Source organism: Sitodiplosis mosellana, unplaced genomic scaffold, assembly GCF_009176505.1.
Source record: "Sitodiplosis mosellana isolate CC-2019 unplaced genomic scaffold, AAFC_SMos_1.0 Smas_scaffold_6150, whole genome shotgun sequence".
In the NCBI taxonomy this organism is placed as follows: domain Eukaryota; kingdom Metazoa; phylum Arthropoda; class Insecta; order Diptera; family Cecidomyiidae; genus Sitodiplosis; species Sitodiplosis mosellana.
Window position 1 is genome coordinate 3,374,176 of NW_022601391.1, and position 26,040 is coordinate 3,400,215.

Genomic DNA, 26,040 nt, shown 5'->3' on the forward strand with positions numbered 1-26,040 from the left:
GAAGCAACTTTTCCAGAGACCAGTGGCTCTATAAATTGCACTGGACGAAAGTTGTCAGCAGAATGCACACTTAATGGATACACAGAAACGTGCCCATATCACTTAGCCTACCGTTTCAGAGCCGTTTTTAGTCCAATTCATTGAATTAACAACGTGGATAAATCACAATAAAATATGGACGAACACCAAATAACTTTGCAGTTGAAATATTTGATTTATTTTTCCATTTATATATAAATTATCTTCATTTCATTTCCAAAAGAAAACAGAAACAAAACAGCAAAAAAATGCATGAATAATTATTATTACAACGAAAGGAATTCGAAACCTCTTATAAAATGGAAGGGCTATTCATTTTCACTTTTTCTTTTCATAAGAAATTTACGTGATACCAGTCGTAAAAAGGAAACTTAGCAGCCTGCGGCATTTGAAAACCACTGTACTTTGGTTAAAATTCTATTAAAAATGAAATGAAGTTACATTGCACTTAAATCATCTTAACATTGGAAACAGGTACAAAATGTCGATTTCCTTCAAAATACTATTCCATTTCTTTCTCTTTTTTTTGGTTCGAAAGCTTAAATTTATCTAGCTAAATTGTTATTATTGAATGAAGAATGTTTTTCACTTATGAAAACTAACTAGCAATAAGAAAATAATCAAAATCATCATTGATTGTTTGTTTTTGTTATTTTTTTGTTGTTGCACGGAACGCGCAGAAGATGCGCACTAACTTTCAATACCGTTGTTGATTGTATTTGTGGCACCGAGTATACCAACTGTTCCTGGAACCTACAAATGAAACATCATTAGCTATACTTTCAACGTTACAAATGTGTCTTTTTCTATTTGGTACATACTTCTGGCTTTGGTCGATGCGTATCGACCGCTTCAATTGACAATGGGATGTGTTCGACTTTACACCCATATGCAACAGGCGTCAGCTTGATAATTGTGTGTAACGGCACCTTTAAATATAAATATATTGGTAAATAATTAAACATCAGGATATATCGGTGTATTGCAATACACAATTATTTCGTGTTCTAGGTACTCACTTCGAGATATGGAAGTTCCTCTGAAATAAACAAGAAAAAAAAACATAGTTATTACTTAGTTGACTGAAATTCGTTTCAAATATTATTGAAGTTTAAATCATCACACTTGTTTGTTGTTTGTTTATAACTTTAGCTCAGCCTTCTAATAATAACAAGAAACATTGTTTGGATTCAAAATTGCTGATGCGCCATAAAAACACTGCAAGAAGTTATGTTTGTACAAAATGTGTTTTTTTTAAACATGTTTCTTTCTTCTTATGAACAATGTTTTCCAAACATGAGAATAACGACAAGAATTGAGTTATATAAAAGCCAACTTTCAGTGTTCTCAGAACATTGGTGTTGAACGTGTACATCGTTAAAGTAAAGTAATGTTTCGTTTCGTGTTTTCGTTTTTCGTGCTAACGCTGTTGAATTGCCTAGCGAAAGAGGTTCATTTCGAGTTTTCAAATGATCCAAATTACCCACAGCTCGTAAGCATATCGAATGTGAATTATCACATGGTGGCGAACAAATACATTGACTTCAGTGCGACTGTGACCATTTATGAAGAAATCAACGATGGAACCAATGTAAGTAGCATCTTCTGTGAATTTCAACTGAGTGGCTTTGCTGTGTATTGCTCTAGCTAGTTTCGTTTGGTTTTATTTTTGTAGGTACAAATCAGTGTGTCACCGGATATCCCATATGCACGTTTGATCAACAATATGGATGTAAACTTGTGTACATTTTGTCGCCGAGAGTGGCCGATGTACGGCCGCTTGATTGAAGCCACTAATGGACAATTTCCAGACCGCTGTCCAATAAAACCCGGCGTGTACACCATTCAGAATATGAGAATCGATCTTGACAAATTCCCCTTGCTTTGGCGTGGATTCAATGGAGCTGCATCGATAACCCTTCATAAGAACGGACGCGTATTGACCAAATTTAATCTTCAAGGTGGCATAACATTGTAAATTATTGTTGATTTTTGTTAAGTATCAGTGATGTACGAATATCGAATGAATTGAAAATAAAACATCTCAAGACACGCATGACTCTGTTTTTTTTTGTGAATAGTTCAAGCAGAAAGAAGATTTTAGCTTTCATTGACTCACCTGCAGGTTTATCTAAGAAATATGCTAATAGGCACCTAAGTACAGCTTGGTGTGATACAACCAAAACATTTCCCTGTCGTTCCAATTCCATTATGACCGGTTCGAGGCGAGCAACTAAATCTTCATAGCTCTCACCACGTGGATACCGGTAATAGAATTTGTTCATATCGCGCGATTTAAAATCTTGTGGAAATTTGTCAGCGATTTGATCATAACTCATTTCATCACAGATACCAGCGTCAATTTCATTTAGAGCTTTCCATCGTTCCTGTGGTGCTGGAACATCAGCTACCGTTTGAATTGCGCGTTTAAGTCTTGAAGTCCAAACACGAAGACCCTCGATTTGTTGTTGATCAATGAATTTTGCCAATGATTTTGCATATGAATAGCCCCGATGACTAAGATCGGAATCACCACCAATCAGCCCAGCCAAATTATGTTCGCTCTCGCCATGCTGTTAGTATATGAGAGAGATAGAGAGAGAAATTGTTATCAATTTATGTCCATGATGTTGCAATCAAAAATTGAATTCGTCAAAACATTGAGTTTTTCCAAGTTTTACTCCATTCAACATACCCGGGTCAAATAGATGGTGCGTGGCGTTATATGAATATTCATCAGGTAATACACGATGCGAGACTGGATATGTCCTTCGTGTTTGTGAACCACAACTTTTTCGCCGGTGTTATAAATTTTCATATATGACAGCTCCTTTTCAATGATTTCGTCGAGTAGTTGATACTTTTCCTGGTAATGCTCGATACGCAATAAGAAATCCCTTAGAACCGCATCCGTGTTCATATTTGTGTAATCGGGACTGCTGACTTTTACTTCCTGCCATTACAATAAGCCATATTTATTGATTAGTGATCGAAATAGTTTTCTCTTGGTTATTTTTTTAACTTACCATTATGTTCTGTTCGATAATTTGAGGGTCATCACAGATGGATTCAACAAAAAATAACTTGTAACCCCACTTGTTGACTACAATTTCATGGATCATTTTTCGACGTTCAGCAGTTGAATTGGTAGCATCAAAAACCTGCCAAGAAACAATCATTAGGGCGCGTTCGACTGTGTAGTTTCAACCATTTCTAACGTTACAATCGGAACAAATTCAGGTATTATATATATCCATAATCAATATGAATGGTTTGGAGCGAAATTGTAATACAGAAAAGTTGAGCGGAAAAATGTCGATGATGAATGAGCGGAAAAGGGATAGCTATATAGTAAACTGTATAGTAAACTATAGTGAACTATATAGCTATTCCTTTTTATTTGACATTATTCCGCTCCAAACCATTCATATATTGATAATCGCAGTCAACTAGTGATTACATCGGAATTTTATTCAGTTGCGACGTTAAAAAGTGTTGGAGCTAAAATTGTCTAAAGAACTTTATATAACGATTTAGTGATCAAAATGATGAAATGACTCGATCAAAATGTTCGAATCTTAATAGCAATCCTATACTTACGGCAACTTCCCCCTTTTCCTGTAGCCATTTGCATGCATCTTCCAACGCACGAAGAGCACATTCTGTGCGTATGGCCATTGCTGCTTGGTTATCCGGCCGAAAGAATTCATGACTCTTGTAAGCAGATGTAGCATTGCGTCGATACTCACCTAAATTGTATACTTTTGTAAATATACCGATCCAATTTAAGTAGCGGGCTAGTTTTTTTGATATATACGTTTTTCCACGTGCCGGTAATCCAACCATAGCGATCACATGCGGTTTATTTACGTAATTAACACGTTCGCCTAAACACAATCAATGCGATTGATGGTAAACAAGAGGGAAAGATAGAAAAAAAAGAACCTTTCAATATTATTATATATTATTTGAATGAAACTCGACTATGTGAAAAAAATGGCGTTCGGACAATGCAATTGTCCATATTATGTCCTTTGTTTGTCCGTAGCCCATGACACACGATCAATCTTTTAGCTAATCATATTATTAAGTGGCATAAGGGTTATCACTTGGCGCTATTCTCTACATTATATTACACACCGATAGTAAAAGTAGGATAGTTGAATTGAAATAAATACGTGAAAATATTGTATCAATTTACCATCGCCAAATGTTTCCTTTGACAAAAATTTCCATCCCAACGATTTAAAATCCATGATCTCTCGATTTATATCCACTTATCAATTGAATAAACTATTAGTAATTTAATTTATTGTAATAATTTTCTTTTCTAGATTTGTAACAAAAATGTAAAGGCAAAACAATTTAAAGGCATCAAAGCACACGTCTGTTTTTGGTCGTTTCTAAGATTAGTTTAAACTTATGTGAACGTAAAATTTTTATTATATACTTCTTCAGCTGATTGATTTCAACCGAAACACACTCTTGATTGATAATGAAAAGTTAGATGAACACGGTGAAATTATGTAGTTATATACATTAAAATAATTTGGGGGAAAATTGCACTTGACTTGCTATCTATAAAATGCTCACTCGGAATAATGCTCAAAAAAGAAACTACAACGTGTTGAATACAGAAGAATTCAATGACAAACACCGACCGAAAGAAAATGACTAGTGACCGTTTTGTGATGGCTTGCTACAACTTTCTCTATCAATGCCCGATAAGTTTTGAAGGTTTTCTTTAAAAAAATCAATGGTGAAGGACACGAGTCAACACTTTTACTTGGATTTTTTTTTGTGAGGAACAAATTGTAATGAACAAAGTAATTCGAATAAATCGTCTATGCAGTGGAAAAATTTAAATCATAATATTTCAATGATTTTACGTTGTCAAGTATGTGCAAGTTTTGTAATGTTGTCTTTTTCATTTTTCTTTTTTTTCGGTCGGAATTCACTTGACATGTGTAATGTCAGCGATTGCACACATATACATGCCTCGTGCTCAACGAACAGCACACAGATAAAGGTCTTCTATTGAGCTATGTTAGTGGTCGAATGTGAATGCGCTTGTATTGAACTGAAACGTCAGGAAAAAGCGGTTGAGCACACATGTTTTTCGTGAACAGTTTGCACGAAGACGTTGTTACGTTGTTAAAAATAATAACATAAGCATGCGAATTGGTGGAAATCATGTCTTTTTTTAGCAATTTTCAATGATTTTTAACCCTCTAATTCATTGAATTTTCCCAGGGCTGGGAGTACTGGTACTTGGTTAATTTTTGGCCATATATAATTGAAAAAATATATTCATAATCCTGGATTCCTTGTGGTTTAGTGAGGAAATGCGATAGAAATTAATCATAGAACAATCAAATCTATTGTTTAGAAGTGTCAAAAATGTGTCTAACTTGAGAAGGGAATAATTGTTTTGGTAAAATTTCTGTTTTCGCGCACATTCTTGTTTATAAAACGACAACCGCGTAATGTAGACTAATAGTGCAAATGACAAAACTATAGAGGACACCTTGAAGAACAAAAATCCTTTTTGAAGCAATGTGATCCAACGAACGGTTTACGTTATACAGACGTTTAAATGTTCCCCGTCTAAAGGTGGTTGTATGCATTAGAGGGTTAATCATCGGCAACATTTCGATGGAAAATTTTCAAACTCAATTGGGAATCGTAATATTAGACATCATACTCATACATGTATAATATATATATATAATTCAGTGGGATTGAATTTGGACACGTTTAGTAGAACGTATCACATCACATATAATGAAATTCGCCGCGCACTCCACACGTATAACCGTGTGTTTTGCATTTAGATTCGAAACAGTTCTTATTTGTTCAAAGTCATGAGCCAATGTCAATGCCAATCTATCGTTGCTATTTCTTTTCCGATCCACTAGTTCTATTTATTTTGTAACCTCATGAGTACCTCAAGAGCGAAAGGACAACAAATCAAAGATTAATTTATAATGGCAAATGAGTTGGCTTTCTTTGCTTAGATGCGTTGTAAAAATATTGATGGCTTTGTTTGGATGGTGGTTTCAAATTGAACATGCGGTAATCAGCTCCTATGCAGCTGTTCAAGTTGATTGAATGCCACTTTCTTTGTGTGAGCAAAACAAAGTATTTCGTCAACCTAATTATTGCTCTTATTATATCTTGTTAAAAATGTTCTTTGTCCGAATAAACAATGACACGGAAATATTCAATGAACGCTGAAAAACGTTTGTTTCATTGCTAATTCGAAATAAAATTCAAATTGCGTTCTTCTCATTCGCTATTTTGCTGTTCAATATTAAATTGATTTAGTGCTTATATTCAAACTCATTAGCACATGTTGGTTAAACTATATCATTGGAATAATGTTGTAAATATAGTTATGGTGGACATGAAGAGTACCCAAGAGAAACCAATCAATTTACTCTACGCTAATAGAATGTCAAGTTTAAGTAGTTCAATTTATTTTACACTGTTTAGACGCCCGCCAAGTTAAAAATGCACTGAAGATTCGGCGTAACTTCGGTGTGAAATAACTTAAGTTCAATACTATTTGTAATACAAATATATATATTTAACTTAAGTTAAATTACTCCGAAGCTACACTCTTTGTCCGGTATATTTTTAACTTAGCATATATAGATGGCGTTCAAGGGAGAAAGTACTAGATTTGTATAATTCAAATAATGCAATCTAGTACAAAAATAATCCCAAATAATCCTTCGGAATTCTCAATAATGTTCAATAATGTTATTCATAATATCAATAAATAATAGCGAACTATGGTCAAGTAATTGATGCTTGCGTGCATTTGAATGCCTTGAAAACAAAGTGGGTCGATAGTAGATATAAATTGGTGAGACCTAGAAGAACACAAGTTTGTCAAACGTCGTAGCAATAAAGAGAAGTATTTTTTACTGCAACTAACAATGGTTGAAAGAATGTATGTTCATTTTTGGCGGGTCGTTCCGGTTTTGCACGATTTCCGCGTAACTGATAGAAGATAACAAGGAAGGTCTCGAGCACTATAAATTTGCTGAAGACGCCGAGTATCTATCTTTTATCAGTTCAGCGAAAAACACGAATTTTGTTGTACAATTGCGATTTTTTGCGTTTTTCGGCGTCTTCAGCAAATTTATAGTGCTCGAGGCCTTCCGCAACTTTGCTTCAGACAGTTCTCTCTCATCTCCTATGAGTTTCGCAGAAAACGCGAAGGATGATAAAAAAAAACATGCCATAGGCCGATGTTTTTGATTTGCGCCCAATTGGTAAGAGATAAGAGATAATGGTCTTCAGCAATGTTATAGAAGATCTTGTGTACTACAACTTTTTCGAAGACAACTAGTTGTTATCTCTTATCAGTTACGCGGAAACCGTAAAAAACCAGGACGAACCGCCAAAAATGAACATACATTCTTTCAACCATTGTTAGTTGCAGTAAAATATACTTCTCTTTATTGCTACGGCGTTTGACAAACTTGTGTTCTTCTATGTCTCACCAATTCATATCTACTATCGACCCACTTTGTTTTCAAGGCATTCAAATGCACGCAATCATCAATTACTTGACCATAGTTCGCTGTTATTTATTGATATTATGAATAGCATTATTGAGCATTATTGAGAATTCCGAAGGATTATTTGGGATTATTTTTGTACTAGATTGCATTATTTGAATTATACAAATCTAGTACTTTCCCCCTTGATGGCGTTGCATAATGATAATTCAAATTCAAGTTAAAAATGTACTGGACAAAAGGTGTAACTTCTGAGTCATTTAACTTAAGTCAACCTGTGCTTCTCTCCCATAAGAACCAATGTATTTGACGTGACAGTGAATAGCGGTAGCGACTAAATAAGATCTGCGGTATATTTAGCAACTATTCAGCGGCGCGAATTTAAATATTTGACATTTAGTAGTTCAAACTATTTCGCAATAGTACGTAAGTTATAAGTGTCACACACAGCGTGCTTGTTACACATTTATATTCTCTTTCGTTATTGAATAAATTATATTTTTATGAAAATGCCCACAAAACGATATTGCAAAATTAAATTTTGTGAACATGAATTTGGTACTTTTTTGGAAAATATTTCATTCTTCAAGTAAGTTTTAAAATTTTCACACATTTTCCCCAAAACGCAAGTGAAGTATGTTAAGCAACATTGAATATATCGTTTTGGTTCGAACCATAATGATCATTATTGAAAAAAATTGTTTGGATGTTTATTAAAATAAAAAACACATTTACACAGAGTACCTAAAGAAGCTGAATTGAGGAACGTTGACAGAATGTCATGTAGTTCTGACAATCAACCACGCTGTCTAATTAGGCGCTACCGCTATCTCGCGCCGCTCAAAAGAACAAGTTGACTTAAGTTGAATACATATATTTGTATAACACATAGTATTGAACTTAAGTTATTTCAATCCGACACCAAGCGACAACGATCTCTTATCAATATCATATATAAAGTAAACAACGATGAAGTAAACAATGGATTTGATTTTCGTCTAACGCAATCTATGACTATTGCTGATAATAAGAGATAACTTAATCTTCGGCAAAATAAACTTCATTTCCCCGTTATATGAAATCAATTTGTTCGTTGAACATGATTTTTGAGAAGAAAAAAAAGATTACACGATAGCTCTGTTTATGTATTAAATTCCACAATCCTTTGAGTCAATTCAAACATTTTGATAAAGTACGGTTAAAGTAGGTCGAAGAAAGTCTACAATTTAATAATTGAAACATTTATTTGTCTGATGTTTTCAGCAAATTGGGCGCTACATGCGCCAGTCACGTGCTGCATGAATGAAAACAACACAAATATTTCTCCTGAAATACGTTCAAATTTTCGCCCGTGCGCTCGTGTGCAGATAACTGACTTGATTTATTCAATTTTGTATTCGGCATGATGTTTTTTCATGACAAAATATCTATTTTTAAAACAAAAAACCTGAGAAACTGATCTTCAAACAAAAAACTGTGCGTTTTATATCTTGCCTCACTACAGTGGCGTATGCTCCTATCTAAAGAAATTATTTATTTGTATATTTTTCAAGGGGCGAATCACTACTGAATTGACTGAAAGTACTGGAAACAACTGAAATTTTTTTCTTGATACTGAAAAGTACTGAAAACCGGTTTTCAGTACTTCAGTGTCAGTTTATGCATTGAATGCGTCATACTATGACACTTGACTTATATCATTAACGCCATACAGTTTAAAAATTGATATTGAGGTAAAATGTTGGAAAAAATTGAGAATGATTTGTCTACAAAAGTGCCAAACTACAATAATAGGACATTCACTAGTTTGGAAATAAAAATACGCCGAAAAACATTTGTGTAAAAACTCCATTCTTGTTTTGTTTGGTTTTAGTCTTCGTTGTTTCAGAGATGCACTGACATTTCATAGAGTTGATGATACACACATCAATGTCATAGAAATTTTCATTCGACGAAAATTGCCAGACATATATTTTCGACATGAATCACTCTTTTCTGATGTCAGCTTCTTTGTTGTGTCTTTAAACTTTTCTGATTCAAATATAAGTGGACTTTATTTTTGATAAAATACGTTCAATTTCCATTTCGAATGCTAGAAAACAAACATTAAACACTAGTGTCAAGAAATTTTGACAATACTGAACTGCAATAAAAGTCATATATTTATGGCACACAGACTACCTCAAGATTAAAGATAAGCTCATGGACAAACAAATCAGAGCTCAAGTGCCTCAAATATGCAAGTTTGCAAACAAAGTGGCTGAACAATTCAATAACTCAACCAGCCGTGCTAATTTCATCTCGTCGATACGCAACGAACAAAACCAAAAATTTAATATAAAATATTGACAAATTGTTATCTTACATCCCTACAAAATGTATAGAAATAATGATATTTATCCGTGATTTTTACACAAACTTTAAAATAAGTAGCAACATTAACTGTGATATAGCCATCCATTGAGTTGGTGATTGACTTTTGACCTGCCATTAATTTATAATGGAAACTACCGTTTATGTTAATGTATTTGCAAGTATTGTAATTTTTTTTCTTATGTCTTTCGGTCTCTACTAAATTACAAATTCATAACTACCAACAGGGACTTGTTAGATTAGACGTAAAATTTTTCTTCAATGTATCACCTCTTGATAAATTGAATGATGACTTTTGCAGTCATTAGGGCCGTCACTACAGTGTTAACGCTTCAGTTAGTCTTTCATTTTTTACACGTTTAAGTTAGGCTATATTGGACCGTTTACATTTCGGCTACCTATGCATTTCCATGTATTGGTTAGGTTATCTTGTGTCAATGCTTTTTAGACCAAGTTGTTATACCAATAGAAAAAGACGATTACTTACAACTACTTATTGTATAAAATTACCATATATTGTACAAACACAAAAAGATCAGGTTTTTCACGACTCTTGGAGTCGTTTTCCTGCAAACCAAAATATTCAGCCAGTTTTTGGCGGTGTTAAATAAATAAATAAATAAATAAATTTACTAGGCACTGAAAAAACTGAACCGCTACTGAAAATCGATCACAAGTACTGAAAAGTACTGAAACCCGTTTTTCAGTAGTAATTCGCCCCTCGATATTTTCATTGATTTCTCATTTATGTGCTGATGTCTAGGCTGACTGATGTCATGAATATGAAAATGATGAGAATAAATGGCTCTTTTTTAGCACACCTTTCTTATAAATAATTTGATACATTCATGAATTTGTAAATCATTTCATAAGTATAGACAACGATTATCAGCGCCGATTAAAAATGGACAAACGTCGTCTAGACACTCATTGGAACAACGTAACGAATCGCAATATAAACATAGTCAGACAAGACAAGACAAGACAATTCAAAACCTTTCAAATGCAAAAACTTTGCAATGCTTTTGAAACTCTTATCTTCTGTTCAGACCTTTAAAATTCGAATAATATTACGAGCATTTGTCCATTTATTTAATCTATAAAACATCGGTCAAATAGATGGAGTTCCTCGATTTCTGTCTGAGTCAGCTCCATATACACTTTGTAGCATGAGCAAATAATTTACTGATTTTACAAACTTCGCTTCAAACGTTATTCAATCTGTTCCCAGGTGGCGTTTCTTTTCGATTTGATATTCACTCTATACATGTTGCTCGTTAATAAATTGACGAAAATATAGAAAATTGGCACAATGCCCGTCCTTAATCCAATTGTGCCTACAAACGAATATTTGGAAAATACTCCTTTGGTTGGACCGAAAAACGTGTTCGGTTCTGTTGCTAAGCATAAACAGGTGACTGAATAATTGCTGCTGCCGGGTGCTTACGCCCTGAAGCTAGAATAATATTAGGACTGATAATGGCATTTACAATGTATGTCTCATTTTAGCCCATTATGTGAGTAGTAATTTACAATAATAGAAAAAAATAGTTGGTATTTTTCGTCATTTGATTATACGCAATAGCTAATCTATGCAGCGCTTCAATCGGAAAACAAATACGTCAATTCAGTATTGTACTCAATCTATGTTCAAACGCTTCAGATTATATGACCGCACATCAAAAAACAAAATATGCTGATAAAGTAAAAAAAATAAATAATGGTCATGCCTTTTCCTATCACAAATAGCTCTCCAATACAAATTCATAAATTATTTCATTGATACACGACTATTTTGAGACGTCAATAATGTTCAATGAACGTTCCACTATTGGAGCAATAAAAAAAAGATTTTAAAATAGTGAGCGCCAACACTAATTGGACATAGTTGTTGTTATGTGTAACTGATCGATTAGCCCTTGACGACCTTTGGGACACATATGTCCCATTTTGTATTTCGCACATAATTACTACATTTGTTAACCGATTTTGATAAATATAGGCTTTTTGGAAAGAGAATGAATGTAGCTACCAAATGATATAGTATTATCATATATTGACAATTTTCACCAGCTCGCTCCACAGATGCCTCCAAAGTCAAAAAATCTTAACTTTTTTTCACATTTTTTATAATCTTATATTTTTTTAAACGGTTAGAGCTAAAACTTCGGAATATTAGGTGAAAAGATGCGGCGGGCAACCTTCCACTTTCTAAAACTACCTAACATGTTCGAAAATATTGCTCAGGCGATGAGATATGGCTCTGCGCGTAAGACTTTATTTTTGGTCTCATTTTTCTACATGTAACCTTATGAAGTGACTGAACGACCAAAAAAATGTTTCTTCTAAATAAAACTTTCTTAACGTTTTTGGGTAGCTGATCACGAATCTGCAATCAGAATTGCAAAATTCCAACCCGTTCAATCTTGGTCGTCAAAGGGTTAAAGTTGTGTATGAAGCAGAATATAGGACAACAATTTTCCATTTTTTTTTTTACTTTCACAGAAATAATAATGAATTTTCTTTTCCAAAAATTCGAAATTAAATCATGGAACTTGGTAACTGGTTATTCGATACGATATGCGTCGAAAATAACTGCGCACAATTCATATGACACTTTGATAATCATGATAGCTTTAATCTAGTGTTTGTGATAGAACTCCGGTTTTTTTATTGACAAAATATAAAACAAATATACCAAACTGCTTACCTCGTATGGGAAATGGTTTGGTCTGAACCGTTTCTGTTGATGGTAACATTCTATTTGATGCTGTTGGTGACATTGCACTTGAACTTGTGTGTTCACACAAAACCGCTCTTCAATTCAATAATATACACAAATTGTTGATGGCACGTCCGGCTTTCGATAGGTCACTTTTCAGAATCTCTGCTTCAAAATGTTTGTTATTTCGAAATTATATTTCACTGATCACTTAGCGTCCACTCGATTCACTTAGCATGGTAATGTTCAGATCGATTTGGATAATTCCTGTTGAATTCGGAAGCATCAGCGCACCATCACTACATCGAAAGGAGTCAAGTGATTTGAAATATGGTCATTTAAACTGAAATTTAGGTTCGATAAATGAATTGAAACTTTCAAATGACGTACGAACTTTGATTACGATGAGTATATATACATATACAATAAGATTTTTCGAATTAAAGCGAAAAATTGATGTCATGTTTTAACATTTTTAATTTTACAAATGCATAATAATCAATCTGATATTTGAAAAATAATTCAAATAATCAGCAACACAATATAAACATTTTGCAGTATCCTTTGTACGGTGGTTATTTCGTCACTCAACGATCACAATCAGACCTGAGTAACTATTCCAACAGTAATAACGGACATTAGAAATGATTGTTGTATGACTATGTTCAGGGTATATTACGCTGTCAAACTAAACTGCTTACATACACAAATAGCACCGAGAAAAACTATATATATTTAGAGATGTATGGTCGTGTTTGGTCCAAGTTTTCATTCTACTTTATTACAATTCGAATGAAACAATCTAATCTTCATTCCAACAGCTTGAGCATATGAATGATTAGGACTCCAGAGCGGATGAATAACCGATATCTGAGAATGAACACACATATATGTACAAGACTATTTTGCTATCTAAAATTTTGGGATTCACATTCAGTAGTTGTGTTCACTGGTCGTTCACTATGTTAATTTTGATAACTGATTTGTGCCGCGATCGATTTACTGGTAAAATGGTCTTTTATTCTACAAGTGGCCATTTGAATTTTCCACATTCAGTTTGGTGTGACCATGAAACTGTACCGAAAGAAGCCGCATATAGTACGCACAATTTTAATTAATCATCACTGAAACCATATCACAAACTGGTTTATATTCTTAGATAAAACATCACAAACATTCCAACAACAAGAAAAAAAAACACAGATAATTTTGTATTGATTTTGATATGAATGATTTCGGTACAGATGAACACACCGAAATTGTAGCATTCACATCATCAAACACCGAATTGACAAAACACAAAGCGTTGCGCGTGACAGCAACAACAAATACATACATACACACACAAGCGGCTACAAGCACATGCGGATTCTCAAACAGAAGAGGAGCTGACAGAAGAAAAGAGACAAGTCGACAGCTGCGACAAAGCTCATAGCAAAGGTTTACGGATGCAAAATCATCAGCCGTTTGGATACAAACGAAAAAAAAATTATTTAATCGAATCAATTATTGTAGCCGTATTATGAAAAAAAAAAAAAAAAAAAAAAAAATGCGCAAGCGTTATTCCGTACGTATGTTGTTCGGAATATTTTCAGTGGCACAGGACGAGTATATTGTGCCGAGCTAGAGAGAGAATTTTGTTAGAGAATTCACCCAATCAGCAGCTTCGTAGCTAAATCAGGCGACACAAGACGCAAAACGAATTCTATATGTTCGGTAGTGTATGAATGCGTCACTCAACTGTTGCCGTTGACGTTCAACTCAAATTATTCGTTATTTTCTTCCGAACCGTTATTTCGCTTTCTTTCATCCCTTTCAAACTATCAATTCTTTCAAAACCAATTTTTATGACTTTTTTCAGATTTTGTCGAATAAAAAATGTGCACCCCAAGTCTATCAACAGTAAAATGCAAACATGCACTCAAGCACTCACTTCACACAATTAACATCTAATCGTTTGGAAAGCACACCAATGAATAGTTTTCTCTTTTGTAGATTTTTTTTTTCGTTTTTATGAAGATTTTTATCTTGGGTACTAAAATAACGTGACATTATGTCATTTGAATCAATTATTACTGATAATGTATGCAGTTCCACGTAGAAAAAAAATTTTGTTCAACGAACTAAATCGCTGACTGCAGTAGAAACACTTTCAGCTAACTAATAAAAATTGTTGTGTTTTCATCTAGTTTTGTAAACGAATACTGTTTAGCGCGAATCATTTGTGAATGAAATGAGACAGAGAGCCCGGGAGTCTTGTTAAATTGTGTTAATTAATAAAACCGTATAATATTTTTACCGATACAGCCGAAAAAAACCACACTGAGCTTAAATCGCAGAAACACTTGTCAAGCACACGTGAAATCGAATATTAAAGCCACAACACCGAAGAGGAAACATCGTTTTAAAATTAAACTGTATTTATAGTTGTTCCTCTTTATTATCGTTCAGTTCGCATACATACATACACACAGCTGCGGAACATGCATACCTGTGAACTTATTCACAGAAGCTGTTGATACACGCGCGTCGCCATCAACGTCGTTTGTTTTTTTTCGCTCGCTGTTATTGTTATAGAATTGATTGTATATGCGTTTTTGTTTATATTTGTTGTTGCCCTTCGATTGCATGGAAGAAATGGAGTTCGGATCATTTGCTTTCGCTACTTTCTCATGAAGATCGAAAATTATCGATTGAATTTAATGCATTGATGCCGCTTAAAATAGCGCATCGTAATTTTCTGTATTGTCGTAGCTAATCAAATTGAATAAAGAAAGAAAATTTGAAATGATACGCAAATTATGGGCCAATATCAAATCAGCACCATCGTATCTTGTGATACCAGTATTACTTATTTGATTTTGCGTTATGATAATTAATGGAAAATTTTTAAGCGTCAAAATGTAAATTGATCATAAATATCAATTGTGGAAGATCTATTGTATATTTTTATATTATTTATTTTTTCATTCTCGTAATGAATACTTGCAAAAACGTGTGACACGAGCCGCAATCTAAATATAGAACAAATACATAGCGAAAATTTATTCCTAGTTCTGTTCTTGAATGTCAAGTTCAAGTGCATCGAGCTGGAAACTTGCTATAGTGGTGCATCAACAAAAATAGCAGCAATGTATGTGTTCCACATAATAGCGCTAGCTCTTCTCGATATACATGGCGTATTGCAAGCATGTAAGTATCATGACGTAGTCAGAAAGAAGAAATACATATTGCGATTGGAATGAAATAACACTGGGTTAAGTCAATATTTCTCTTTTATTTTTGATGAGGTGGTTGTTGTCTTATTTATAAAGTGTAGAAGAAAAACAGGCTCATCACTTTATATCTTTTTTCTGAATTTATAACCACGAGAAATTTCATAAAAAGTTCAGATTTCACAACTCAATAAAACTCATTTATATTATCTGGTCACATGAGCGGTATACGGTTGTGTGATTTTCCTTTGTATATTCACTTTTTGAACAATGCGCTTGAGTGTCGCCGGTTTTAAGGGAAACTTCTGATTATTCGGATCAAATATGAATACCTTTCGTCGGTTATTTTTATTCAGATGAAAATTGAAAGTACTACATTTTTTTCCTGTGTACAAATGTGATGACTGTACAACAAAATACTCGTGCCACAATATCTAATCAGTTTCATGCATTACAACTGAGGTCAATAAAACCACAACGTTTATTTACCTGATTCCATTCATCGGGGAATAAAGCTACAGATTTGATAACCCGAAAAAAAGTGTTCACCGAAAATGTAAACAAAAAGAAGTAAGTGATGGACACATAGAATGTTTTCAGTGTTGTTTATATTGAATGAAACACACTTTTAGAGATGCATTTAATTGTTTTAGTAGCTTAAAATTAATTGTATCCTAGCAAATAAAAATTAGAAAAAAAATCGTATAGTGTGGAATTCAAAATAGATGATTAGCAGATTTAAATTATATTCGCTGATCGAATATCTGGATCGTTGTCTTCACTTTATGCTTCGGGTTCGGTCATGAATTACTACAAAAATAAATGGAATGTCAGTACAAGAACGGTACACAGTAGATGAGATTATTTGGAAAATACCTGCGTAGCGTTGAAATTTGATCCAGTCGATTGGCCAGGTACAGAAAATTGTGGTCTGAATGTCGCAAAATTACCGGTATTGCCAGCGAAATGTGCCAACGATGTTCCTTGAAAACCAGGTGGAAATTGTGGTATTTGTGGTACTTGAATGTAAAAAAAAAGAAAAAAACACCGTTAAAAGATACTCAAATAAAATCAAAATGTTATTCTTTAGCAATGGTCGCAATTAGTTTTTTTTGCTTGGTCAAAATGTCGCAGTTAGAACAGCTTTGTTTTTGTCAAAGAATTTACCTGCATTGTTGGTATTTCCAGCAGTGGCCGCCAAACGTGAAAGAATTGAGCGCTCCGACATTTGTAGACGTTGTGCTACAGGTGGTATTCGGGCCAATGTGGCTGGTAAACGTGATACATCACTCTTCATATCGCTCAGCAGCTCTTCAAGCTGATTCAATACTTTGTGCAATACTGCATTTGCCGGTTTGTTGCCGGCCAATGATTCTTTGCTCAAATGTTGATGTGATTCGGCCAAGCATTCAACTTCGGCGAAACGCGAATTAAGTGACATTGCCGGATGATTTGGATCTTGGGCCAAGTTCAAATAGGCGGCACGACGTAACTGTTCTTCAATCACTAGCGCTTGTTCCAATAGTTTGAATCGGCGTGCCAAGAACTTATTTTTGATTTCCAGGAAGTTCCCTTTTCCCACGTCCATTTTGAATGGCTCGTTTATGATTGCAAAACGGATGTCGTTTTGAATGTCCTGCCAACGGCCATAGCCATGTGTGACGATGCCAGCGAGTAGCCAGTAGTCATGTCGTCTGTGCCAGATCTCGTATTCTCGACCCGGAACAGCCGCTTTCTCTTCATTCAACCAAAGAGTATGCAACTCGGTAAAACCTCCATCCGCAATGTTGAACATAAAGTTACGTTTGTGCACTTCCAAATTTCCTTCGGATTTCGTTTCTTTCTTCTCATCTTCATCGTCCTTCACAATGACGACATCGTCATCATCATCGACAGATGCCACCGATTGTTTTTCCTTCTTTTCTTCCTCTTTCTCCTTTTCTTTCGCTTCTTCCTTAATCTTTTCAACTTTCAAATCAACAGCGACTTCAGAACTGCTACTCTCTACATTTTCCTCTACATTTTCTTTCTTTTCTTCTTTCTCTCTGTTGGATTCCTGTAACATAAGGTAAATGTGCAATCGATTATAATCAAATCATCGCCGTCATCATTTCGAATAATTTTTTTCATTAACATAAAAATGATTACACCTACAGGATTTGATTCGGTGCCATTTCGATCGGATTCCTCTTTGACAACCGGTTTCGTATCTACGTCCTCAGCAGTGGATGTACTTTCCGCAGATGTTCTCTCATCTTCATCTGGTTTCTTATCTTTTTCAATTTTCTCCTTATCATCTGTAACCCGTTCGCCGTCATCGTTTGGAGCAGGGCTTGGTGCAGCACTGGCACTTGCACTAGTTGTCTCACTTCGGTCACCTTGTTGTTGAGCATCTTTCGTTTTTTGCTGTTCTAAATTCGTTTTGCGAATTAGCTCCGGCATGCTATAGAAGCCGTTTATGTGCTCGAATTCCTGAACCTTTTTACGAATTAATGACATTACACCAATACGTGTGAGTACGTGTTGTCTAGATAGACCTTCGCGTGGCACACCATCGGCAAATGTTTCGGCATTGTCAGCCCCTGGCTCACATAAATGGCGCATGAACAGTGATACATATGCCTTAAAGTTCCGTTCAGATTTTCCTCGCAAATCTCGCACAAGCCATTGCGAATTGAATGCGTCTTGCGGTGGCATTCCATAGCGCATAATTGCGTTCAAGAAGCTCTTTCGTTGACGCGTATTGAATCCCAAAACTTCGATATTTCCACCGACACGGGCTAATAGCGGTGGCAGTGGACGATCTCGATCTTCTTTACGCTCAAGACGACGTCTGCTGCGCCGCGATAGATCCCCATTTTCATTGCGTTCATCAAAGTCATCGTCCTCATTATCTTCACCACTTCCACCAGAATAGTCGGAATTATAGTCGGTTCCACTGTAAATCAATAATTAATTAGAGCAACAGCAACAAATAATCAAAATCGAAATAGCCAACAATACCTTTCTTGCCAATTTGAATCGTCACGCGGTTCGGCTGCAACCACACCACCATCAGTGTAATTGACCTGTTTGCGAACACGTTTTCCTTTACCCAAGGCTCGTCCAATGTCTTCTTGCTGCTGTTCATAATGGTGGCGCAAGAGTTTGACCCAATAGGCAGGATCGGAGTTTTCAGCCTCTTGCTTGATAACTTCACGCTCTTCTTGGTCTTCGTTTTCATCTTTTGTTGCGTATGAGGCCACCTTAAACGAGGACAAATACTCATTTGCCCAACTTTCTTTCTCTTCCAAACCGCGATTCGATCGATCCAGCAATTCAGCGACAGCCTTATCGTCGTAGTGAATAGCTTGTGAGTCTTCTCCGTTCTCATCTTCTTTGAATAATTCTTCCGTTCCGAATTTCAAAATGTCGTCCATTTCTTGTTTGGTGAAATTAGCTCCTTTGCCACCCATGCCAGGCCGTACAACCAGATGGGTTAACATCATTTTGCGTTTTGCCACCTGCGTTACACGTTCTTCGACCGAGTTTCTGGTAACGAATCGATAAATCATCACTTTGTTTGCCTGTCCAATACGATGCGCACGTGAAAATGCCTGGATATCGTTGTGCGGATTCCAATCTGAATCGTAGATAATAACTGTGTCGGCTGTAGCCAAGTTAATACCAAGTCCACCAGCTCGAGTCGACAGCAAGAACACAAACTGTTGAGCACCAGGTGCATTGAAACGATCGATTGCTTCTTGACGAACATTTCCAGTAATGGTTCCATCGATTCGTTCATATTTATAGCCTTCGCCATCCAGAAAGTCCTCCAGAATGTCCAACATTTTTGTCATTTGCGAGAAGATCAACACACGATGGCCCTGCTCCTTCAACAGCTTCAACATCTTTGCGAGTAAAACCAGTTTTCCGGCTGCTTTTGTCAACGGATCAATAGCATAACCACCACCCGGTCCGAGAGGAGCCTCTTCGGCTGCAGCGGTGAACAAGTACGGATGATTACAACACTTCTTCAAATCCATCATGATGTTAAGTAGTGAACATGCACTACCACCGGTTTTCGGGTTCAAAGCTTCAAAATTTTTGGTCAATATGTATTTGTAGTATTTTTTCTGCAGTGGCGACAATTCGACACGCACAATGAATTCCGATTTCGATGGCATGTTCTTCAGCACGTCTGCTTTCAACCGGCGCAACATATGTGGCCCCAACATTTCATGCAACCGTTTAACTTGCTCTTCCTTTGCCACATCGGCGAATTCGCTCTGAAACTCTGCCAAATCGTTGAACTTGTTTTTGTTCAAGAAGTTCAATAAATGGAACAGCTCTTCAAGATTGTTTTGCAACGGCGTACCGGTCAATAGAAGTTTGTAAGCGATGTTGTATGTAGCCAAGCATTTAAAGAATTTGCTCTGGTTGCTCTTGAGACGATGTGCTTCATCAACTACAAGCATTGCCCAGTCGATAGATCCAAGGCAACTTTGATCGATTGAAATCAATTCGTAGCTCGTGAGCAAAACATTGAATTTGACATTGTTTGAACGCAATTTTGATGGTCGTGCACCGCCTCGAACGGCACCTTCTTCGAATGACAATTCATTTTCGCGAATAATGGCGCGAGAATCCTTGTCACCCACGTACGTGATGCAGTAGAAATCGGGTGCCCATAATTCGAACTCTCTCTCCCAATTGATGAGTGTCGACAATGGTACGGCTATCAAAAATGGACCTTTGCAGTGCCCCTCCTTGTACAGCGAATACAAAAATGTCGCCGTTTGAATGGTCTTTCCCAAACCCATTTCATCTGCAAATAAAAACCAAAAAGAGACCTTGTTAGGAATGATTGGAAGCAAGATGAAAATAATATTTAGAAACAATTGATGTAGTCTCTTCTCTGATCTTGCTTCGAAATATACATATGTATGAAAAGAAGTTGAGATAAGACATAAGATGTACCTGCTAAAATTGTATCGATTCCATTGGCCCATGAGTAGCGCAACCAGTTGATTCCTTCCAACTGATATGGATGCAGTTGCATACCAGTGTCATTCAAATATTGTGGTTGAATTTCTAATTTCTTCTTTAAATCAGTGACCGGCTTCTCGAGTGGTGGCGTGTAACGTTTGTACGGCTTGTCATCATCATCCAAGTCCCGATTTCGGCTCTTACGTCCTTTCTTTCCTTTTTTGCGTGAAGAACCGTCACTAGTTAAAGCCGCACGCAAATCCATGTAGTATTCAATGGCTGCCTTTAGTCCTGGAATTTCATCATTATCCTCTTCCCAGGTACTCTGATCGTACGGTAATTCACGCCATTTAACCAAATACAAAATGGTACCATCGCGCATGGTACGATGATTAATAACGCGATGCACCATCAACCATTCCGGTTTCACACCATACCGGTAGTATTTCTCTTCCAAAGCATTTTCATCAACTTCGGATCCTTCAGCCTTGTGCATTTGGATGCGCTTGTATCGATTATCGGCTTCTTCTAAAGCCTCTTCAAGCTTTGGTGGCTCCTCCATATCATATTTTCGAATATACGAACGGAACATGAGTGGATGAAATACATCCAATTGTAGTTCAGTAACCCAATCGCAATGCCAATAAGATTGCTCTTGCCATTTGACGAAAAATTCACGTTCTCGGCGCACTTGCGGTTTCTTCGATGTTGATGCTTCGCCCTCAACAGGAACTTCCTTCCATCGCCACGTAATGATTCGCTGAATCTTTGCCGGCAACGTGGGACAACTACATCGGGGACAACGCCAATCGCCGTCGGGAATCTCGTACAGCGGAGGTCGCAAGCAGAATGTGTGATATGCTGATGGACACGAATCACAGCACAACAATTCACCGCCATCCTTACAAACGCCTTTAAAATGTATGTAAATTTAGTAATATGCATCGCATGTACTGTGTATGTGGGATTGTTTGAAGTTGGTGATACTTACGGCAAAACTCTTGATGCTCGTCATCTTCATCTTCTTGTTCGATGGGACCCTCAGCCTCACATGCTGGACATGACCATTTCCCTTCTGGTGCCTCATCTAATTCTGGCTCCAAACACACCAAATGATAAGCTTTCGGGCATGTGTCACATAGAATGATCTCGCCACCTTGTTGACACACTTCGCAGTAGTCTTGATGCTCATGCTCGCCATCATCGCCCTCCGGGAAACGGTTAGTGGTTTTGGTTTTCTTCTTCTTTTTATTCTTCATGCCGATTTTGGTTTTGGCCTTCTTCTTCACGATTGGCTCATTTGAAGCATCGTCGTTACTCTTTGATTTCTCTTCGCTCTCCCGTTCCTGTTTTTCATCTGATTTTTGTAACATTTTCTCAAATTCCAGATCCGAATCCCGTTCTGAGCGCTCACTCATCTCGCCATCTTCATCGGAGCTTCCTTGTTTTCGTTTACCGAATTTGATTTTCAGCGTCGGTACTTTTCCTTGCTTTCGACGCTTGCTAGCGCTGCGGCTGCTTCCTACAAATGTGTCAAACAAAAGGGAAATGCAATAATCCACATAGATGTATGTACCGTAATTTTATAAGGAATTTTATTCAATCCAGTAAGGTTTTTGTCAGCTAATTCTGAACGACCAAACTGTGCTCGCTGTCTTTCACCATCCTTGCCAACAGCAAAAAGTAGCAAAGCCACACTCATCGAAAATACCGTTGTTATCTGTGCCAACGCTGCAACATTCAAGAATGTGCTATGCAAGCTGAATGTTGGGTACATTCATAGAAAAACAATCGATTGCTTTCAGAACAACGACACGAACAGCATCAATTTTATGATATTCGAAGATGATGTAAATAAATTTTCAATCATTTATAATAGAAACTAACAATACAATGAACAACATCCAATGCAAAATCAGCTACTCAAACGTCCGCCTCGGCAATATCATCACGGATAGCATCATGATCAGAATTAGCTACTACTGATTTATACAAATGGACTAATGAGAGTATATATACAGTATATGGAGTAGGTAAGAAGAATAATTACGTTTGCTCCGTTTCGATTTGACCTCCGGCTCATCTTCATCTTCATCTTCGTCGTCATAATCATCTACTTTCTCAGGAGCGGCCGATTTTGATGAACGTGATCTACTTGGCTTTGGTGTATATTCAGGTGATCGCGGTGGCGATTCGTCGTCTTCCTTTGCTTCTTCTTGTAAATGTGGATTCGATTCGGAGAATTCTCGCCATTTTGCCGCGACCAACATCATTAACTTCGACATTGGTACTTTTGGATTTTCTTTTTGTAAAATCGGTCGTACATGCTGTTGAAACAATTTGTATGTGGTCAATGTTTGGAAATCGTCGTCAGTGAACTCGATATCGACATCAGTTAAATCGAAAGAATTGCAAACTTCTTCGATTGTAGGCATACCTGGTGTAAGATAAAAGAAATTCAGTTTGAATTGCATACAAATTTACAGAAAATCAAAATGAAATTCCGAAATCGAAACCCACTTGAATCAACGGTTCCACTGCTTGATGCTTTCGACGACTCTTTTTTCTCTTCTTTCTTTTTGCTACGGCCTTTTTTGGACGATGCATAATCTGAGTCAACTGTGTCATCTGGCGCTGGCGCAACAAAATCGCTATCCTCTCCACTTCCATTCTTCTTTCGCTTTTTCTTCTTACGATTTTTGTCTGATTTTGCTTTTCGTTTTTTGCCCTTCTTACGTTTTGTACCATGTTCGGGCTCATAGTCGTCATCATCATCCTTTAAATCAATTGAAATATATACATATATCGGTTACTTGAAATCACTCTAGCAATTATTAATCCGGTATAGATATTTCAATTGAACGAACGATTCGAATTTAAATATGATAATCGAAAAACTATTTACCCCCACATTTGCAGCTATTTTCGCCAAGTTTTCGTCAGAATCGCCCGAACCATCACCTCGCTGCTCCTCTTCTTCCTGTTGGTCTTCTTCTTCGGCTGGAAAAAAAAGAGCATTACATTGAATGAGAAAATGTTTTGTAATGCATTACGAAAATTTAAAAATCGCCTGCATTGATTGAGAAGACAACAGACACACAAGCTGTTCGCTTTAATTGTTATATAATTGTTCCTTGTCACAATTTAAACGACATTCCAGTTTTTTTTTGCATCTTCATGGTCTTTTCCGTTTTCGTATGAAATTGAAAGGCGAGGACAAAATTGCAGATTTATGAAAGAATTGAAAACCATTTCGTGTTGAGAATGATTACCGGCATTTCTTTAACGTCGTTCGATTAGTGGAGTTTCAACCTCTCGGATATGTAATTAAATTGAACGCAGCAGACTATTTGCACTTCTTGCACCGCCGCACACACGCACACGCACACACAATGAATGCAATGTTATGCATTTCTGAACTATTTATTTTGAATTTTCGGTGAATTTTATACACTGTACGTGCATCCGTCATGTGCAAGTCTGCACAACAATATATGTGTAATTGTGCGAAATGAAACATACGGCCAAATGGAAACAGATGTAACTGTCGTTTACGTGTGTATTTGTAAACTAAATGTCTTAAATATATAAATAAGACTTTTTGTAGAGTGACGTGCAACGGGTAACGGGGAACCGAGAGCGGAAACGGTGTTCGAAAAGACAGCTCGAGCAAATTGTAGGAAAAAGAGAAAGAAACGAATAAGAGTACCAAGCTATATCGAAAGGCAGAACAAGAGCAGAGGCAGTAATAACAAAAGTAACTGTAACAACAACAACAACAATTGCAGCTAATATAACCTATGAATTGGGAAGAAGAACGCACGCCACGCCACAGTGGTAATCGTGGTGAAGTTCATAATGATGGCAACCATTTTGGAAAATACAGACAAATAGCTCCAAAAGAAAATTTCATTTTCGATTATGATTTACTTAAATGAATTGAACACGAATCGAATACGGTTGTAAACTCTTTTCAGCACTTCATTATTCGTTCTACATTGAAACAGATCATATTAAGACAATATCATATGAAACTAACACTTTGCAAAACGTTCGACGATCAGTTCCGATTCTTTGATTGACTGTCTATGAAGAAACTTCAACTTAAATGTCACCACAGCCAGAAAATAAAAACATATAGTACAATTCTCTGAAATTTCACTGACTCAACACAAAACTTTTTCGTCAAACATTCCCAGTTCATTGCGCTATGTATTTTACATAATGTATGCTTACCGGCATTTAAAACGATACAAGTAAACATTGAACTAAATTGAAATAATTGTTGCTTTCATTTGAAGGAAATATTGGATTGGAAAATGCACTTGTTGTGTTTTTATGTAATTTTATGAAAATTCAAGGAAAATCTTTCGGAATAGTAGCTGATAGAAAGCTGTTTCATTTATCAAACACTCAAAGTAAACAGTGAGTTTTGCAAACAAAGAGTCAATGATTTCGGACGGTATGAAATTGCATTTATTTCGTTCAATAAAACTCACCAGCAAAGGATTCCTCATTTTCGTCGTCCGATGCCATGGGGACCAGTAATTAATTATTGATTGGCTTCTTTGATTGGTGTTTATGTGACCGGCAGATACAAATTCCGGTTCGAAAACTTTTACGTGTGTCCCTTCGTTTCTATCACAACACACTCACACAAATCGAACACACACCTTTCTGAGGTAATTAAATACACAATTATATTCACTTATTTTATGGGCAACGGCCAACAATTCATGCACACAATTTTTCGTTTCTTCTTCTTCTTCTTATTTTTCTTTTTCTCTCTCTCTCTCTCTCTCTCTCTCTTCTGAAAGATCTCTATTCGGTACTATTGATATTTGCAATATTCTCCGTAGACCACCGATCGAATTTTGTACAGTTACAAAAGTTTAACAAACAACTTTCAGTTTAATGAATCTATGAAATGTGGAGAAAAATTCATTAATTGTTTTTTTGAAAAAATCAGCTTTTTCGCGTTTTTGTGCGGATCGTCTACACAAACATAATATGTTCGACTGTCGTCGGTGCATACAAATGCCACACTACATTCAATAGGCACAACATACATTTGCTAGCAGCGAAAAAAAACAATATGGCGAATCGTATCAACTGGATTCGGTAGACAAGCGAAGAACAGAGTTGCCCGATGTTAGAGAATGCAACCAAACAACAGGCGAAACAACCTAAT

The 26,040-nt window shown here is 36.2% G+C and overlaps 2 protein-coding genes across 13 annotated transcripts; both read right to left on the minus strand.

Annotated features, from left to right (window-relative positions):
- Nucleotides 1–194: 194 nt before the first annotated feature.
- On the minus strand, nt 195–15,086 carry LOC129574173 (6-phosphofructo-2-kinase/fructose-2,6-bisphosphatase). Of its 12 annotated transcripts, XM_055455749.1 has the most exons (10): nt 13,842–13,959; nt 13,372–13,536; nt 12,655–13,009; nt 3,640–3,926; nt 3,066–3,200; nt 2,735–2,992; nt 2,159–2,612; nt 1,059–1,078; nt 861–968; nt 195–792 (listed from the first exon to the last, which is right to left on the minus strand). In XM_055455749.1, exons 3-10 carry the CDS (start codon nt 12,725–12,727, stop codon nt 730–732), a joined length of 1,398 nt encoding a protein of 465 aa, XP_055311724.1. In that variant the 5' UTR covers nt 12,728–13,009; nt 13,372–13,536; nt 13,842–13,959; the 3' UTR covers nt 195–729. The 12 variants fall into 12 exon arrangements, with proteins under 12 accessions (XP_055311724.1, XP_055311725.1, XP_055311726.1 ...); XM_055455750.1 differs by lacking the exons at nt 13,372–13,536; nt 13,842–13,959 and adding an exon at nt 14,966–15,086 and having other exon boundaries at nt 12,655–12,965; XM_055455751.1 differs by lacking the exons at nt 13,372–13,536; nt 13,842–13,959 and adding an exon at nt 14,743–14,891 and having other exon boundaries at nt 12,655–12,965.
- Nucleotides 15,087–16,472: 1,386 nt separating this feature from the next.
- LOC129574165 (chromodomain-helicase-DNA-binding protein Mi-2 homolog) lies at nt 16,473–26,023 on the minus strand. Its single transcript, XM_055455679.1, has 11 exons — nt 25,349–26,023; nt 23,755–23,849; nt 23,370–23,625; nt 22,900–23,286; nt 21,841–22,371; nt 20,841–21,761; nt 18,885–20,688; nt 18,036–18,819; nt 17,049–17,937; nt 16,758–16,900; nt 16,473–16,691 (listed from the first exon to the last, which is right to left on the minus strand). Exons 1-11 carry the CDS (start codon nt 25,383–25,385, stop codon nt 16,689–16,691), a joined length of 5,850 nt encoding a protein of 1,949 aa, XP_055311654.1. The 5' UTR covers nt 25,386–26,023; the 3' UTR covers nt 16,473–16,688.
- Nucleotides 26,024–26,040: the final 17 nt, after the last annotated feature.